General features: G+C 38.8%; 3 protein-coding genes across 4 annotated transcripts; 2 read left to right on the plus strand and 1 right to left on the minus strand.

The window, feature by feature from the left end:
- Positions 1-204: 204 nt before the first annotated feature.
- LOC144711713 (Serine/threonine-protein kinase WNK (With No Lysine)-like protein) lies at positions 205-4,817 on the plus strand. The gene is made up of 10 exons (XM_078585730.1): positions 205-454; positions 570-675; positions 905-994; positions 1,138-1,303; positions 1,400-1,459; positions 1,694-2,440; positions 2,514-2,615; positions 2,699-2,833; positions 2,912-3,037; positions 3,283-4,817. The coding sequence occupies exons 1-10, from the start codon at positions 295-297 to the stop codon at positions 3,469-3,471; spliced, it is 1,881 nt and encodes a 626-aa protein (XP_078441856.1). The 5' UTR covers positions 205-294; the 3' UTR covers positions 3,472-4,817.
- Positions 4,818-4,938: 121 nt separating this feature from the next.
- Positions 4,939-9,317, minus strand: LOC144711714 (UBX domain-containing protein). Its single transcript, XM_078585731.1, has 4 exons — positions 8,364-9,317; positions 6,857-7,027; positions 6,580-6,783; positions 4,939-5,432 (listed from the first exon to the last, which is right to left on the minus strand). The coding sequence occupies exons 1-4, from the start codon at positions 9,126-9,128 to the stop codon at positions 5,199-5,201; spliced, it is 1,374 nt and encodes a 457-aa protein (XP_078441857.1). The 5' UTR covers positions 9,129-9,317; the 3' UTR covers positions 4,939-5,198.
- A 7,132-nt stretch (positions 9,318-16,449) lies between these two features.
- LOC144712416 (transcription factor MYB30-like) lies at positions 16,450-19,094 on the plus strand. 2 transcript variants are annotated; one of them, XM_078586670.1, is made up of 3 exons: positions 16,450-16,631; positions 17,633-17,762; positions 18,687-19,094. In XM_078586670.1, the coding sequence occupies exons 1-3, from the start codon at positions 16,490-16,492 to the stop codon at positions 19,000-19,002; spliced, it is 588 nt and encodes a 195-aa protein (XP_078442796.1). In that variant the 5' UTR covers positions 16,450-16,489; the 3' UTR covers positions 19,003-19,094. The 2 variants fall into 2 exon arrangements, with proteins under 2 accessions (XP_078442796.1, XP_078442797.1); XM_078586671.1 differs by having other exon boundaries at positions 16,451-16,631; positions 18,690-19,094.
- Positions 19,095-19,536: the final 442 nt, after the last annotated feature.

Consider the following 19,536-nt stretch of genomic DNA (forward strand, 5'->3'; position numbering starts at 1 on the left):
TCAACTATTTATCCATATATGTATATATATACAACATCAATCTCTATCTATCCATCTATCTATTAATGTCTCTCTCTATCCCTATCTATCTAGCTCGCTATCTCTCTATCTCTCCCTTTCTATATCTACCTGTCTCCATCAATCTATCTCTCCATATCTATCTATCTTTTTATCCTTCTGTCTAGCTCTATCTCTTCCTATCTATCTCCGTCTCTATTTCTACTTATTTACATTTTTCTCTATCTTTATATCATTCTCTCTCCACTGTGGCACTAGTCCAGTGACTCTGAGTGCATGTATTATCGCAACAGAAAACTTCCAGAGGCCTCCCATTCTAAAGCCACTTTTCCATCCCAGTTTTTTTTGTTTCCTTTCCCTCTAATCTTCTCGTGCACTATCCTCAAGAACAGAACTTCTTTCAAATGCCGGCTGGCCGATGAATCATGCTTTGTTGGTAAGAAGGGGGATCTCGAATGTAAAAAAAAAAGCTTTCTCTTTCGTCTGTTTAAGGAAGGAGGAGGGCTTCAATCCATCGCCGTGATCTCCTTCATTTTCTTTCTCCAAAGAAGGTTATCACGCCATGGAATCGGCAGTAAAGGCGGCTCTAAGGAGGCTTTGCGCTCTCCACGGCTGGCTCTATGGTGTATTCCTGCAAGCTGACCTTGGCGATCCCGGGTAATGGCCAGTGGACGAGTTCTCTTTCTCACTTTAACTTCTTTATAACTGAAGATAGTTCTTCGACACTCTATTATCAAGGGTTCCAACCGTGTCCGTCTCGTATTTCTGTTTTCTCTTCAGTTTCTTTATGCTCTTTATTTGCGTTTTTCTGGGGAAGGATGGAAGGAATTCTATAGTGTAATGAATCTGTCGGAGTGCATGTTCTTACTAAATACTCAATGACCAGCTTACTCGCTCCAGTAGAAATCTACTACGAAGGACGCACTTCCTCTGCCATCGTCAATTCTCTGCGCCGCGTTTACCGTTTGGGAGAAGGGTAAGCTTTTCATCTTGTACCCCTTTTGTTTCCTGAATAAACGCATGTATCATTTCTCTATCTTTTTCTGCCCGAGAGAAAGAGAGGTATGTGTTTTTGGCTGACTGATGACCAATTTGTGGGTTAATCATTCTTCTTTCTAGAACTGGAGAGCGATTTAGAAACGTAATCTTGAGCGGGGGACATCGATGGATCTTCTCAGATGCTCTCCCCTTCGATGGATCTTCACACTCCGCGAAGGTTGAATCCACTAGCAGTTGGAAAATCGATCTCCCTGAGCTGGGGCTGCTGTTTCTAGCAGGAGTAAAGGTTCTTCTCTCTCTCTCCTATACTCTTCTCTCTGAACAAAATAGGCTTCATCTGGACCTACTAATTTTTTTTCTTCTTTTTCCGTAAAATTGACAGACAGTCGCGGCTGTATCTTTGCTACCATTCGGGGTTGTCCTATTCGGATCCGACAATAAGGTGATCTCTCACGAAGAAATGAAAAGGAAGAACATAATCCATTTGTTTCCTCTCCGCGCTATCAATTTTTTTTCCAAATTCCTTTTATTTTAAATTTAAAACCGAAGCTCAACAAACCGTGGTCATCACGTATGAGTTTTATTCAAGACATATTTCACTTTGAAGTTCCAGTGTTCAGCATCCAAATTTATAAACGATGGGTTTGGTTAAAAATCAGATCTTTCTCTGTGCCAGGTCCCAGAGAGCTCGCACTTGGTGAACCAGATAAGACATAGCTTCAGGAAGCTAGGGAATACACATGGCCATCTTATCCGACAAACCCACCAGAGGTCTACCATGACAAACGAATCAAGAGGACTATCTTCCCTTGTCCTGCCCAGCAACCTCGTCAATACCAACAGATATACAGTAATGGCGAGCCCAGCTTTTCCTAACCATGGCAGCTTAGAAAGTGAAAGTTTTTACCCTGCTGATCAATGGCTACCGTCGCCGGCCCTTGATTCCCTCAACTTCTCTGATTGGGCTTATTCCTCCGAAAGCGGAAATCTTCGCGATCTTCTTCCACTATCGTCGCTCGATCTTGACGCCGACTGTTCTCTCGGAAACGGCACTTCCGCGGGCGATTTTGAAGGGTTGCTCTGCGACTTTGACTTTGATTCTAGGCGAGATTTCCAAGCGCCCCCCATCTGGGACAATATTTTCAATGAGGCTTCTTTTCCAGAGATGGGTACGATTGACTCGTACAACAGCCACTCTTCCGCCGCCTGCAGTCCCAGATTGGTAAGAACGTTGACCGAAGTTGAAACTTTTGGTCAACGATCTTCGGATGGCGGCCGGGGGAAAGTGGGTGAAAGCAGCGAGGGCAAGGCACAGAAGAAGAGGGCCCGGCCTGGAGATAGTGCTAGGCCAAGGCCCAAAGACCGTCAACAGATTCAAGACCGAGTCAAAGAGCTTAGAGAACTTGTCCCAAATGGATCAAAGGTCAACCCTCTCCTCTATCTCTCTCGGGCAAAAAAGTCAAACCTTTCTAATTTTGCCCATTTCATCATAACAGTGCAGTATTGATGCTCTTCTGGCCCGGACAGTCAACCATATGCTGTTCTTGAGGGGAGTGATCAAATATGCAGACCAGATCAAGCAAGCAGATGAGCCAAAAGTTGAAAATTCAAAACCCAGATGATCTTTTCTTTTTTTCATGCTGTTTTGAAGAAAGTTCAGTATTTTTTCTTAAAATTGTAGATGATCAGCGAGAGCGGCATTATTCTAAAGGATGATTCCGGAGGTGCCACTTGGGCGTATGAGATGGCTGGTCAAACCATAACCTGTCCTGCGTCCATTGAAGAACTCAACCCTCTTGGTCACATGCTCATTGAGGTGCCTCTCAGAAATAACATTTTTATTGATGTGGATTTAACTTAGTTAAGACCGATGAATTATGTTTATTTCTGGTAGATTCTCTGCGAAGATCATGGGTACTTCCTCGAGATAGCAGATTCAATTCGTGGGTTTGGGCTGACAATTCTTAAAGGCATTATGGAGGCTCGTGGAAGGAGAATATGGGCCCGGTTTCTCGTCGAGGTAAAGTCAACTTATATTACTTCGTTGGTTTTTCATCAAAATCTTATCTTTTCCCTTCTTCCAAACGAAAAAGAAAAGGGTGTATCATAAGGACAAATCAATTTGTTTCATCAGAATACTCGTAGAATTTATTTTTCAAATAAATTCTGTACCTTCATCTGCAACTTGAATGTTTATCTTTGTAAGTTTGAAACGAGATTAATTTAACTCCAGACTTCCAAAATTATTTGAATTTTCCTTTGCAGGCGCATCGGAGTACGAACAGGATGGAGATATTTCTGCATCTGGTTCAGCTCTTGGCAAAGAAGTCTTGCAGTAGCGGCATCCTTAAGGACCAGGGAAGAAGCATTGACTACGCCACGAACGGAGCCCTGACGGCTTACCCTCAATCTCTCATGGCGGTGCCGTCCAGGTCATTAGATCGAGGTCGCTGAAATGGGACGTCAGAGACAGTTGCACCCTGTGCATAGCCCTTGAACATCTCTATCTCTCTATCACTCTCTCTCTCTCTCTCTCTCTCTCTATATATATATATATATATATATATCTCCCTCTGTCTCTCTCTATCTCTTTTTTTTTCTCTCTCTATCTCTTTTTCTCTCCCTCTCTCTCTCTCTCCCTCTCTCTCTCTCTCTCTCTCTCTCTCTCTCTCTCTCTCTCTCTCTCTCTCCCTCTCTCTATTTATCTTTATATATATATCTGTCTCTCTCTCTCGCTCGCTCGCTCACTCTCTTTCGTTTTTTCTCTCTCTTTTTATTTCTCTCGATATATATCTATATCTATCCTTCTTTTCTCTCTCTTTATATATCTCTATCTCTATTTCATTCTCTCTCTACATATATATATATATATCTTTCATTCTCTCTCTCTATATCTATATCTATATCTATCTTTCTCTGTTTCTGTCTCTCTCTCTACATATATATATCTATATCTTTCTTTGTTTCTGGCGATATCTCTTTCTCTCTCTCTTTCTCTCTCTACATATATATATGTATATCTCTATTTGTTTCTGTCTATATCTCTTTCTCTCTTTTTTCTCTCTCTCTATCTCTCTTTCTCTCTCCCTTTCTCACTATATATAGATTTCTTACTTTCTTTCTCTCTCTCTATTTATCGACCATGTTTCATTCTGTCTCTCTCTATTAAAGCGTTTATTTATCTTTCGATCCCTAACTTTATATATATATATATATATCTATCTCTTTTATCTATACTGTCTGTCTCAATCAATATCTCTATCTATATTTCTCTCACTCTGTATCTCTCTGTCTTTCCATTCAGCATCTAGATCTTACTGTAGTGCTAAAAGCTATAGTTAGAAGCAAGTGCATGACACTTTTAAGATAGTTTGTTACTCCAAAAATAGTCTAATGCTACAGCATGAATTTAGTCTAGATGTTCTGCCAACATCATATGCTTGCAAGGATCACATCAATTCACTCTGTCATCAATACCTGAGACCTCGGTGCTCTCTTCAAGATTACAAGGTTGGTTCTAATACCACAACGCAAAATTGTAAAACTTAATCCATGGCACAAATATTACCCTTTTCTCTGTTTTTTAATATCTCATCACTTGAGCAATAAAAATTGTATGAAAGTAGTGTGATCTTCATGAAAGTTTGACAAAGACAACTGTCTGTAGGATTAAATTTTGATCCAAAATTTTACCGACAGACTACGCAGAGTTAACTTAGTCAAATTGACTCTGATCTGTGAAAAAAAAAAGAAAAAACAGTGGGCATAATGATCTGATCAGATCAGTGGTTCCAAATCGATCGACCCACTCATCGAACCTGAGCATGGCTGGATAGATCAACCAAATCAGCTTAGCTGAACTTTGAACAATCTCTTCAGCTAGTTGCTTAACTAAACTTGGCCTCTAATAGTCAATCCGGGTCAATCACAAAACCCTTCTTGTCACATAATCATTGGATAAATAAAGATAAACCAGTTTGGGAATTTCACTTAGCTTCAGTATCTGTAATAGTTACACAAAGAAGCTCACCGTTTTTTCTCAATGTGGAGACATGAGAACACCTCAAGTTTTTATAAAAATAAATATATCTACCTAAGGGAGAAACTTGTAAGCAGGATTCAGGTGCCACCTAGAGTAAGATGGAGAGAGATGGGCTCGGCTTCTCTCTTTCTCTCTCTCTTTATGGCTCGGCCAACTCTACAAAGAGGCCGGCATGAGGGTGTAGCCCAGCCTCCTTCAAGGTGAGGGAGTGCTTCTCTGGGCCATAGGACACTCTGGGGAAGTTGGAGACCAGTTTGTAATTCTCCACTTTGAGGCAGTCCATGGAGTCGACGAAGTCATATAGCGTTTTGACTGGAGATGAGCTGTGAAACCTCCTTTCTCTGCGCTCCCCCGTTGGAAATCTCACCAGCACCTGATCATAATTTCATGAAAGAATTAACACTTACTTTAATCTTTGAAAAAAGGGAAATCATTCGAGTACTTTATCTTAAGTCAGAGAAAAGTTCAAGGAAAAGCTTAAGAAGCCATTTGTTGATAGTATAGTTCAGGGACGCGGACGGGACGATTTTTTCATCCCAGGATGAAAAAATCGTCCCGACCGAGGACACGGACGAATTTCGGGGCGAAAATTCATCCCGATGACCACCAGATGGGACGGTTTTTGTCCCGTGGGAAGAAAAAACCATCCCGTCCGGAGGTCTCGGACGATGGATGGACGGATGTGGACGAAAAACTGCCGGATTCACATCCGACGGTTGAGACCTCGCCACGTGGCCTCGTTATGACAATTTGCATTAAGGTCCCTGTATTTTTTTGCATGTGCAAACTGACACCGCTCAGAATTAATTGTTCATATGCCCATTTGCATTCTCTCTCCTCCATATTTCCCTTGAAAAACTTCGAAAAATCTAGATTAATATATTAAAAATATAAAATGGGTTTTGTTTCGTCCGGGACGAATTTCGGGACAAAAATTTGTCCCGGGAGAACTGGATGGGACAAAAACCCGTCCCGGTATGATTGGACGGGACGGTTTTTTTATCGTTGGACGAAAAACCGTCCTGTCCTTCGTCCCTGAACTTACTCTCGACGTTGGACGGGACAAAATTCGTCCCGTCCCGTCCATTGTCCGGGACGATCCGGAACTATAGTTGATAGTGATTCGGGTTCAGCACGTCTCAATGGCATTGAAATGTGACGTTGATGTTGGTAGGTGTTGTCAACATCAATGGGCATTGTCATCGTCATTGTCAACCATCCATAAAAGAAAATTCCCTTCAATATCATAGTCAAAGTCAAGTAGCCCAGTTGACGTTGACAACAACATTGACAGGGTTTGTGATTTTTTAACTAAAATTTAGCTAAGTTGACTGGAGTTGACAGATGACCTCAACCGTCTGCCATAGCATCTCATCCTCAACATCAATGGTCAACAGTAGCTTCAGCACATCGTTGCCATCATCGCCGACATCAACCACCCAAAAATTCGTCTACCTCGACGAGGGTCGATGATGTTGGCAAGAGCGAAGACTAATAGTGAATTTGGAGAGCAACACTACCTGAGTGACATCAGGACCTTTATCTGGTTCAATACCGAGTGACATGGCTTTCTCTTGCCTCCTGCGCGCCAATGCAGCTTCTCTCTCATTCGCCTCACGGACCGCTCTCTCTCTTGCTTCTTCTTCCTCCTTGCGTCTTGTTTCAGCCTCTGCTGCTTCCTTGTCCAACTGCTCCTGCTCTGCTCTCCTTTCTCGTTCTCTTGCCTACATTTTCAGAGCACGGCTCTCAACACGATGGAAAACTATTAAAATCATTAATTAATGTCTAAAAATGCACCTGGTCAGCTTCTAGTGCTGCACGGTAAGCAGCATCTTGCTCCTCTCTCAAGCGCAAGGCATTTCTTCGTTCCTCCGCTTCCAGCCTGGCAGTGACAAGAACTGTGCTGCTTTCTTCATACACTCGCTGAAGAATTCTTAGCATTTCTTCTGGTGACTTTGGTCCTTCGATCTGCAGGCGTTCAAAAGATAGAAATGGAATTGAGGCCAGAGCTCAGGATACAAATTGGAAAAAATAATTATCATTATTTTCTCTGGACACAACTTTTAAGCGGCTAAGGACAAATGAGTTCACCATTTCGGATACTATTTCCATGCTTACAAAGGTTCATCACCACAACATATGTTCTATTTTCCTGCGATAGTTTCACTGTACATAGAATCAATTTAAAGAAATTATCTTGCAACTCGCACAGCACGGCAACTTTTAGAAGGCACGCTGGAGCATGCTCTTCTTTACAGGCTGAATCATAGAAAAGTAAGATCACAACAAATTTCTAGAATAACGAACACTTGTCCTAATTATTACATACATTGGGCTATCAAAATAAACATCTCTTATCCAAACTTTTAATCCATCATGACGAATTGTTTTTGAAAGGAATGCAGACGATGACAAAATAATCATTGTCATTGCCATTGTTGTCATGAAATTGTCATCGAAAGGAATGCAGACGACGACGAAAGGTCATGCCCTAGTTATCATTGTCATTGCCATTGTTGAGGCCAAGGCCTGACCCACCTAGTTATCTAAACCTGCAATTACAATTTTAGCACGGATGTCCCAGATATCACTATCTCCTCAAAAACTTCTATGGTTTTTGCAAATAGAGAAACAAGATCAGAGCTCTTCTCTTTGCTGAAATAATGTACCGGATGTCTAAACCTTCCAAATTCACAGAAGGATGGAGATAATATTTGATATTAAGGGAAGAAAGAATCCAAACTATATTACTCCGCAGTTAACAGAGCATGGTGGCGGTCAAAATGGATAAGCGTATCGGAAACCCTTGGTAAATAAATTTTAACAAATATTGCCATCAAAGTCGCCTAACTACCGCGTATTAAATGTAAACATCACCCAACTGACACACTGATAATGAACATAAGACGAAATCAAACTAGAAATTCCTCGACAAGATAATTCATTTATCCCGCGCCTTTTAAGAATATTTCGTCACATGATTAAATGTCAAACATCCCGAACACGTTGCTCCTCCAACTGATATCTTTTCCCTGACTGCTCCACTACTCCAAAACATCAAAACTTTATTTCAATTTAATAAGCACAATCTTAAGATGGTAATTTAAACCTTAATAAAAAGACATCCAAGCATGAACAGAAGGACAAAAACGCGGGATATAAAAATAACTTGGGCATTTCATCATCCGCAAGTTTCTAATTGAACTCGAACAGAACAAAACTAGGATAAACTCAAGAAATCAGAACAAAAAAGAGGAAATTTTAAACAAAAATAAATCAGGAGATGATGGAAGGAGGGGCAAACCTGTTGAAGCAGAGCAATCCTGTGATTAGCAGCCGCCATCACGACAGCACAGAAGGGAAACCTCAACGCCCTCAGGCTGTTGCTCATCTTAAATCCCTCACTTCCTCTTACACTACCGCCCCAAGACACGAAATTCACGTTCACATAATCCGCCACAAGATCAGAGCACAAGCAACTCGAGCAGAACTCAGGAACATCAGGGTGGTCAGGCGAGTGGAGGTAGACGAACATCATCTTAAACTCCCTTCTTGATCTCTGCAGAGCGTCCATGAAGCCTTCTTCAACGAAATTCGGCTTGGAAACCCTAGAACCGACGAATTCCCTTTCAAACATGGCCGCAAATTCCGCCGCTTCCGCCGCCTCGGCCGAAACCGGAGGCAAAATCGACGACGACGACCCATCTCTGGACCCTCGGGAAGGAAGAATTCCGATCAAGCCAAGTGATCGCGAGATGACGGTTCCCGCGACCCAAGCGCCGACGCCGACGGCGCCGGAGACGACGTAGAAAGGGAGAGTGACGAGCCTCCACGCAATGCCGGGCCGGGACGCGCCTTCTTCCCGGATAACGTCGCGATCGGGGGCAGTATCGCCGTTGGATCTTCGATCTGCGGCGGCGGAGAAGGAAGCAACGGCGAGATCGAGGTCCCAATCGTGAGCGGCGAGGATCTGGGCGCAGAGATCTGGATCTTCGAGGCCAGTAATCGCTTGAAAGGTGGCTAATTTGTGTTCGAACACCGCAACGCCGGCGCCGGAATCGTCCTCCATCGCCAAAAATCACAGAATTTTTGAGAAGAAGGTGGAAGAGAAGATTGAAAAGAGGGGAATCGACGAGGATTTTGCAAGAAACGATGATCAATTGGCCGATCTGCCTTCCCTCTCTTCCGATCTTCTCGCTCGTCGTCGATCTTCTTCCCGGCTTCCGGCCAGGACTACTCTCTGATGTTCATACTCTGGCCTCCAGACTCTTATCGGCCTTTTTAATGCTCGCTAATGGGCTTTAAGCCCAATTAAGAAAGAACATTCATGTGCATAATATTGATATCTCTTTCCCAATTCTGCTGCTGATTTACATACAACTTAGATCAAACTTTGATGTTTCACTTACAACATAAAAAGAGTTGCATTCCAGATGGATTTCATTGGTTAAATGGTTGAAGGAATACAGTTAACTGAATAAATAAACTAAAATATACAAATGGGGTTTTTAATGCATACTGACACACAGATTTATTGTTTTTGTTGCTTCGGTTTTTTTTACTTTAAAGTTTTACTGCTGTGATTGGATACTTTCAAAGTAAGTTGTCAATATAAATTATTGTGCATACATAAAAATTACAGATAATCATAATACAATATATATAATGATTGAGTTGTGTTATTTCGTAATCATGTCAAATAGTTCCATTATCTCAGAATGTATTATTAGTAGTATAGATGATTTGTAATGAACTTTAAAATAATGTGATATTTCACAGTAAAATGAGTGTGAGATGTTATTTATTAGATACTAATGTTTTATATGAAGTTGAGGGACTACGAAATCATAAAGTTTATGTATCATACTAAATAATCCTAAATCAACATCACAAATTAAACAATTGCTATACTACTTTTACTAATAAAATTCTAGAATATTAAAAAAGTAAGATTAAAAATGCTTTTATATAATTGTTAAACCTTTTTTTTCAAATTTTACATAAGGACACTTATTGTGATCATATCTAACCAAACCATTAAATATGAGTAACTTGGTCAAATGAATATTAACTTGTATAACTTGTTATATGTTTATATGTCATAATTATGCTTTTAATATGTACTATTTGAGAGTTTTAACTCAAAGTGGAATTTAAATTTTTTTTCAATTTTTATGTACCTTTTAAGGGACATTATCAAAAAATGTTATTGTATGACAAGCAATTAAGTGAAGCAAGAACACTAAGAGCACCATATGGCATGCATAGATTAAATTCAGCTATATATGATGACGATCTAAAGAATTTTGATCCAGGCTTCAATAAGTACCATCCCCATATTCGATGGGTTCAATTTATCAACCAATATGACATATTCAAAATTGGTACAACGCATGTCATAGCATAAAGTTTTAACAAGAGACCAAGCACTACAGGCATATCTGATGTGTGAGTTTGAATTAGGTAAATACCACTGACTACATACTTGGAAAATCATTAGAAAGTGAACTATAGACATATATATAATTAATTTTTATATTTGGGTTTATTCTTTCATATTTATACTTTTGATCAAAATAGATAGATGTAATAAATCTTTTTTATAAAATAAACTTATTTCCATTTTGAAGCATCGTCATCATCAATAGTATAGTGCTTAAATTAGGAAATCACAGGCGCCTAAAATCCAAGTGTGCGCTTAAATTAGGAAAATACCATCGGATATTTCCTTCGGTAATCAGTAAACAGTGGACTACAAGCATATCTAAAGTCTTAAATTACCATATCAATGCGTTTTATCCTCAAATCCATATAGAATTAATTTCTATATTTGGGTTTATTCTTTCATATTTATACTTTTGATCAACATACATAGATGTAATAAATCTTTTTTATAAAATAAACTTATTTCCATTTTGAAGCATCGTCATCATCAATAGTATAGTGCTTAAATTAGGAAATCACAGGCGCCTAAAATCCAAGTGTGCGTTTAAATTAGGAAAATACCATCGGATATTTCCTTCGGTAATCAGTAAACAGTGGACTACAAGCATATCTAAAGTCTTGAATTACCATTTCAATGCGTTTTATCCTCAAATCCATATAGAATTAATTTCTATATTTGGGTTTATTCTTTCATATTTATACTTTTGATCAAAATACATAGATGTAATCAATCTTTTTTATAAAAAAAACTTATTTCCATTTTGAAGCATCGTCATCATCAATAGTATAGTGCTTAAACTAGGAAATCACAGGCGCCTAAAATCCAAGTGTGCGTTTAAATTAGGAAAATACTATCGGATTTTTCCTTCGGTAATCAGTAAACAGTGGACTACAAGCATATCTAAAGTCTTGAATTACCATTTCAATGCGTTTTATCCTCAAATCCATATAGAATTAATTTCTATATTTGGGTTTATTCTTTCATATTTATACTTTTGATCAAAATACATAGATGTAATCGATCTTTTTTATAAAAAAACTTATTTCCATTTTGAAGCATCGTCATCATCAATAGTATAGTGTTTAAATTAGGAAATCACAGGTGCCTAAAATCCAAGTGTGCGTTTAAATTAGGAAAATACCATCGGATATTTCCTTCGGTAATCAGTAAATAGTGGACTACAAGCATATCTAAAGTTTTGAATTACAACTTCAATGAGTTTTATCCTCAAATCCATATAGAATTAATTTCTATATTTGGGTTTATTCTTTCATATTTATACTTTTGATCAAAATACATAGATGTAATCAATCTTTTTTATAAAAAAAACTTATTTCCATTTTGAAGCATCGTCATCATCAATAGTATAGTGTTTAAATTAGGAAATCACAGGCGTCTAAAATCCAAGTGTGCGTTTAAATTAGGAAAATACTATCGGATTTTTCCTTCAGTAATCAGTAAACAGTGGACTACAAGCATATCTAAAGTCTTGAATTACCATTTCAATGCATTTTATCCTCAAATCCATATAGAATTAATTTATTTTTTTGGGTTTATTCTTTCATATTTATACTTTTGATCAAAATACATAGATGTAATAAATCTTTTTTTTAAAAAAAACTTATTTCCATTTTGAAGCATCATCATCATCAATAATAGTATAGCGCTCCAAGACACAAATAACAACTAGGTATATTTGGATCCATCTTTAAATACTCACACATCTATACTTTTACATCATCAATAATTTTTCCCAATATCTTGTTCCAATTAATCTCATTCTTCTCGTCTCTTACTTTATCAATTTGTTTCTCAGCTTGTATCACATCTACTCCCTCTTTCATAATTCCAATAATTACAATAATTGGAATCATCAAGATATGCATATAAGTTAATAAGTGCAATTTTACACAACTAGTTTTAATCTGATGATATACTTAGCCGTCATCAAATATGGATTAAAATTTTATTCATCAAGAATATATCCTCCAATTTATGTTAAATTTCTCATATATTATATGACTATACTTCTATTCATAAAATTTTCAATTCTTAAATATCTATTACTTATATTAGCCCAATAGAAAGCCACTTGACCCAAAGAAAGGAGCATGTTCTTCTGTCTTGGACTTATCAAAACCTTTAACTTATTCGTATGGACTTTATACTCAGAACAAAATTATTTCATACATTTATGTAGTGACTATAAATTCAAAGAATATAGTAAATGCTCTTTTAAGCATGAGCATTAGTTTTTCCTTTTGAAGTCAGTGTAACAAAAAATAAATGAATCCCAGCAAAAATTAGTTATATCAGGATATTACAAATTTTAACAGTACATTTAAAAAGTCACTGATAACACACAAATTATTATGCTACTATCATGAATTCCATAACTTAAATGGAATCAAAATGGTAACATATGTGTTTTATCTAAAAATTTTAAAAATTATATTCTGATTTTTATATTTTTGATATTTTTATGAAATTTATGACATCATAACCCTTTATAAAATAATTTTATGAACTAGAATTATGGAAGATCCTTTCATGGGACCAGTGTAAAATCAATGTGATGTGCAGTGTGGTTTTCTTTTTCAGACCACAGAGTGAATAACTAAATAATTCGCACTGCGCATCGCACAATGCCTTGTGTGATGCGAGTGTACAATTTTGGCTGAACATTTAAGTAATAAAACTTTAAAATATGGTTTTTTTATTTAAACAGTTCAAACAACAAAATCTAGCATCCATTCTTCTGACTCCTGAGCACTTCCATTTTTATTGGCATTTCTCTTGAGCACTTCCTCTTCAAGATTAAATTTCTCCTAAAGAACACAAAAAATCCACACCATAGTTTGGATCAGTTGACCAGGTTTATGGCTATATGTTTTGAATGTTCCCTTACTTTTTCTTTTTTGCCCAATTGTAGACTTTGCTTATATTACAAAAAATTCGGACCACACAAGATCATGTTCTTGTGCTTGTTCCAAAATTGTGAAATAGAATGATACAATGCAACCAAAATCATGTCAATTGATCAACAATTCAGGAAGTATTTTTTAGGGAGAAAAGGGCTTTGGCATTCTAGGACTACAAATTAAGTTGTTCTGTGTCATTCGCGCCAATGCATGACAATTGAATAATGTGACTCTGGTCCTAGATAAAGGAAAATGTATTTTGATTCAATTCTCTTATGTGTCCAACTAAGAATGTTATTGCCAAATTTGTTATGGTTTTATTCAGCCACTTTGTTTCAGCTGGTCTACAAGCAAGCTATGCCAATGTTTAATATTGTAGAAAATATAGATCCCTAGTAATCTCATAGGAGAAAAAAGGCCTGTAAAAGAAAACCAAAATAAACTGATACTGAAGTATCTCATTGGGGCAGAACGCTTTCAAAACAAAACACTCTAACTCTAATATGTTCTCTTATGTGAATGTTTAATATGTGCAATGCTTCTTTGTAGTTCACCTGAAGACTTGTAAGCAGTTATGGTGATCAGTAGCTAAGCTCCCCTTGCTCTAATCAGGTATTTCTTTGCACTTTTCATTTCATTTTTCATTTATCATTCTTTGTTTCATTTACCTCAATAAGGCCTTTCACCCGGATGTGATTCCTTAGCCTTTACTGATTTTTCTAAAACTATACTTCAATCGTAATATAGCTGACTTTAAAGAAGAGTCAACATATGTTCAGCTTACTCCTGATCTCTTATGAAATTCTGACAAGGAAATCAATTTCTTATTATAGTTCAGACATCTCATCAAAATCAGTTGTCTGATCTGTAATAAGGTGGCCGCATTCCATCAACGTGACCTGATATCTGGTATTCTTATTATTCGTAATGCTGAACAGGTGATGCTTCTGTTATCTCTTCTTCTCCCTCTCCCCCTCTCTCTCTCACACATGAACTATCTCTCTCAATCACACACACTATCTCTTTCTCTCTTACACAAAAACACACACTATATCTTTCTCTCTTTCAGGCCCACACACTATATCTCTTTATCGTAGATAGACATATACTATACTTATCTATCTATCTCTATATATATGTTCATATATATATGAAATTTAAATTTATATTGAAGGATGTATTATCAGTCAACGTTCATGTTTATTTGGACTTCTCTAAATTATCATGGGGTCTCCATTATGGGAGCAATATGTTGCTGTTTTTTAAATCAAGTTTGATATTTTTTTTCATCTTTGACTTTATTCTCCCGGCATATTTTTCCAATATAAATGAGGATAAGAATTAAAGAGAGAGAGAGAGAGAGATGATATTTAAAAAGATAAATCTTATTGTGTGATCCAAGACATTCTTGATTCAGATTGATTCATGATCATTTAGTTGACGATCCTTCAATAAAATATAAATTGAAGCTGAATAACCAAAACAATCTACCCAACTATTGACTAACTTTTACCATGTTTAGTTATATTTACTGATTCATAGATGTCTACAGGATACAAATGCTGGAATCATCATGCAAATATGCTTTGAAAGTTTAAATGAATGGATAAATAAAGTCGATAAATCATGAAATAAAATCTTAAAAATCGTAAAAAATTATTTAAAAATTAAAATAGATTTCCTACAATGTCATTAACTATAGTTATTATGTATTTCAAAATTTTGCCTTACATGAATTATTAAATAACTTACTCAGTATGAACAAAACCGTACATATTGTCAATGAACAGGTGATTTCAATTTTAAAAGGAGCATGGATTTGTGACTAAAGATTAATCTACTGAGATGTTATTTGTTTTTTATATCCTTAAAATTTTGGGAGAAAATTCTTTTTTTCCCTATTGAGGTTACTCTAAATAACGAAGTATCATTACAAACATGAAGATACTAAGTAATAAGTCGATCTGTTCAGCTAAACAAATGAATCCTCGTTTGAATAGATGATGTGGTGGACTATTAAGGTCATACATCCATTTCATCGTAGATTGACCTAGGTCAGACATGATTGCTTACTATTTGACCATTCTTTGAGGTCTTTCTGTAATAATGCACAATTTTGAATATTCATCAAAACCATCGATCTATGTATGCACTCTTAGTCAGTGGTCTAGAATTTATCATTCATACCGTATTATAGATATTCACAACTTTCTTTAATAACAGTTCTAATTACAATAATCTGTAATACCTGGGTACCCTTGGACTCACATAAGTCCATGCATATCAGCGGTCTAGACATCATTCATACCTTATTATAGATATTCACAACTGCCTTTGATTACAGTTCTAATTACAATAATCTGTAATACTTGGGTACCCTTGGGCTCACATAAGTCCATGCATATCTTCAACTGCATTTAAATTGTCTCTTGGTTGGAACACTATGGTCAGCTAATATATCTGGTACATTCCATCACATGAAACTATTCATAACTAGAGTCTAGAACTTTGACTTGGGAACTATGAAGCAGTCCTCTCTTGACTGATGTTCTGAGAGATATTTATCTTTTTTACGCCTTCATACGGCTCCTATTTCAGCGGGACGGGCATGGCCTGAGAAAATAGAGAAGAGCATGTGAAATCATCCGGGTTTAAATGTTGCTGTCAGCTCACCTAGGCGGGACTGTTTGACCGTTTAGTGAGACAACTCATGGCTGACAAATCTTACTTCTCCACGTAAGGCCAGTCTCATAAATGCATCAGTAGCCGGAGGAAAATTAGTAAATCAGCATCTTGGATTAAAGACAAAACGTAGGACTGGATGTGGACCAGTCGTTGACCCAAATTTTCTCTCTGTGGAGTGCGATGCTTTCTCATCGTCTAATCTTGCAGACAATGACCGAAGCCATCGATTTAATCTCTTTTGAATTTTCCTTTGCTGGCGCTTCCAACGTGGAAGCTTCCTCAAGGAAGTTAACGAGGACTTGGTAGCTGCTAAGAGTATTTATGGATGAAGGGCAGCGATACGAGAGCCAGCGTTAGCCTGGTGTTGAAGGCCTTGTCATGGCGGAGAGGGCGTGCGCTGGTGGCTGCGTGGATCCGTGGTTGAAGAAGGGGCAATGGTCCAAGGAAGAGGACGATATACTCGTCTCCCACATTCAGAAGCACGGGCACCGGAACTGGCGGGCTCTCCCGAGGCTTGCAGGTGATATACCTACTCTCTCTCTCTCTCTCTCTCTATCTTTCTCTCTTAATCTCTCTCTCTCCATCTCTCTATCTTTCTCTCTTAATCTCTCTCTCTCCATCTCTCTATCTTTCTCTCTTAATCTCTCTCTCTCCATCTCTCTATCATTCTCCATCAATATATCTATCTATCTTTCCAGCTGTCTGTCATTCTCTATCTCTCTCTCTCTCTGTGTCGATCATTCTCTCTCTCCATCCCTTGAACTTTGTCATTCTCTCTCTCTCCATCTCTTTATCATTCTCTCTCTCTCTCCTTCTCTTTTTCATTCTCTCTCTCCATCTCTCTATCATTCTCTCTCTCTCTCTATCTGTCATTCTTTATCTACCCATCTCCCCCTCTATATTTTTCTCTCCCCATTTATCTTTCTGTCTATCAAGGTTCTTTTTCTCTCTCATTCTCTCCATCTATCTTTCTCTACCTGCCAAGGCTCTCTTTCTCTCTCATTCTCTCCCTCTGTCTTTCTCTACCTGCCAAGGCTCTCTTTCTCTCTCATTCTCTCCCTCTGTCTTTCTCTGCCTGTCAAGATTCTCTTTCTCTCTCATTCTCTTCATCTATCTTTCTCTGCCTGTCAAGGTTCTTTTTCTCTCTCATTCTCTTCATCTATCTTTCTCTGCCTGTCAAGGTTCTTTTTCTCTCTCATTCTCTTCATCTATCTTTCTCTGCCTGTCAAGGTTCTCTCTCTCTCATTCTCTTCATCTATCTTTCTCTGCCTGCCAAGGTTCTCTTTCTCTCTCATTCTCTTCTCTATTTATCTTTCTGTCAGTCAAGGTTCTCTCTCTATCGCTGTCTACTAATATTTCTATCTGTCGATGTTTTGTATCTCTCATTCTCTCTATCCCTCTCTCTTTCTATCAATGTTTTACAGTTCTCTGTCCTCGTTCTATGCGTCCGTCAAGGTTTTCTCTCTCTTTTCTCTCCTCTCTCCCCAGTGAATAACGTCATGTTTCTTACTTCGCTCACAGGGTTAGCGAGGTGCGGCAAAAGCTGTAGACTCCGATGGTTAAACTACCTGCGACCTGACATACGGAGAGGCAACTTCACCCAGGAAGAAGAAGAGACGATCATCTCCTTGCACCAGCAGCTCGGAAACAGGTAAACTTCTCTCTCTCTCTCTCTTTCTCTCTCTCTCACTCTCTCTTTCTCTCTTTCTCTCTTCCACGCACACTCTCTCTTCCATTCTCTCTCTCTCTCACGCACACTCTCTCTTCCATTCTCTCTCTCTCTCACGCACACTCTCTCTTCCATTCTCTCTCTCTCTCTCTCTTTCTCTCTCCCACGCACACTCTCTCTCTCTCCCATGCACACTCTCTCTTCCGTTCTCTCTCGTTCTCTCTCTCTCACCCATGCACACTCTCTCTTCCATTCTCTCTCATTCTCTCTCTCTCACCCATGCACACTCTCTCTTCCATTCTCTCTCTCTCAACCATGCACACTCTCTCTTCCATTCTCTCTCTCTCAACCATGCACCCTCTCTCTTCCATTCTCTCTCTCTCAACCATGCACACTCTCTCTTCCATTCTCTCTCTCTCTCCCACGCCCACTCTCTCTCTCTCTCTCTCTCTTTCCCTCTCTCCCTCTCTCCCTTTCTGTCTCTCTCTCTCGCTTCCTCTCTTTCCCTCTCTCCCTCTCTCCCTTTCTGTCTCTCTCTCTCGCTTCCTCTCTTTCCCTCTCTCCCTCTCTCCCTTCCTGTCTCTCTCTCTCGCTTCCTCTCTTTCCCTCTCTCCCTCTCTCCCTTCCTGTCTCTCTCTCTCGCTTCCTCTCTTTCCCTCTCTCCCTTTCTGCCTCTCTCTCTCTCTCTCCCTCTCTCTCTTTCTCACTTTCTGCCTCTCTCTCTCTCTCTCACTTCCTGACTCTCTCTCTTTCTCTTCCTCTCTCTCTCTCACTTCCTGACTCTCTCTTTCTCTTCCTGACTCTCTCTCTTTCTCTTCCTATCTCTCTCTCTCTCCCTCTCCCTCTCTCTCTCTCTCTCTCGATATCCTCTCATTTCAGAGATATCCCACTGACCGCCTTCTCCAGCAGGTGGTCCGCCATCGCCGCCAAGCTCCCGGGAAGAACAGACAACGAGATCAAGAACGTGTGGCACGCGCGCCTGAAGAAGCGAAGCAAGCCGAGTTCAACGAGCTCCGAACGGAAGAGATGTCGGCTAGAGACGCGTGAATGTTCGTCCGACGACAGCAATGGCGGCAGTGGAGATAGTGAGACGCTACTGCTTGATGAGAACGACTTTGAAGAGTGGGAGAAGTTGCTGAACGACGACGTCTCTCACGTTGTTGACGGCATGAGTTTCTGGAGGAGGGTGTTTGAAGAGGGGTCGGATTTGATGATTTTTTGAACTACGATGTCCGCTAATTTGCTGAGTTCTATTGAATTTGTACTGGCCCAAAATTATTGAACAACTGGGAAGGTAACAAATGTTGACGTTTCTGTGAAAGTGTGAACTTGGGCAGCCCGCATATCTAAATTTCTATGAAAGAGAGAATGGTCGGCGGATGATGAGATAACAAATAAGTTCCAGCTCGCATTTAGAGGATTATCCAATATTTTGGAGATACCGTGGATAATGTTAATTATGCGGCCTGCAACCCCGGAAGACTGAATTGAAACAGTCTCCCTATATAAATCGTTTTTTAATAAAATTTGATTGACTCGTGGACTCAAATTCCAAAGCTATGATCAGTTAGGACAAAATCAGAAGAGAAAAATGACAAATCAGATGTCTTTTTCAGGGGTCCTTCAAGGAATCATTCATGGATGATTTGAACTTGCAGTCAGCAATTTTGCTTAGTTCTGTTCATTTTTTTCTGGCCCAAACTTATTGAAGAAATGGGAAGGCAACAAATGTTGACGATTCTGTGAAACTTGAACT

Source organism: Wolffia australiana, chromosome 14 (assembly GCF_029677425.1).
Source record: "Wolffia australiana isolate 7733 chromosome 14, ASM2967742v1".
Lineage (NCBI taxonomy): Eukaryota > Viridiplantae > Streptophyta > Magnoliopsida > Alismatales > Araceae > Wolffia > Wolffia australiana.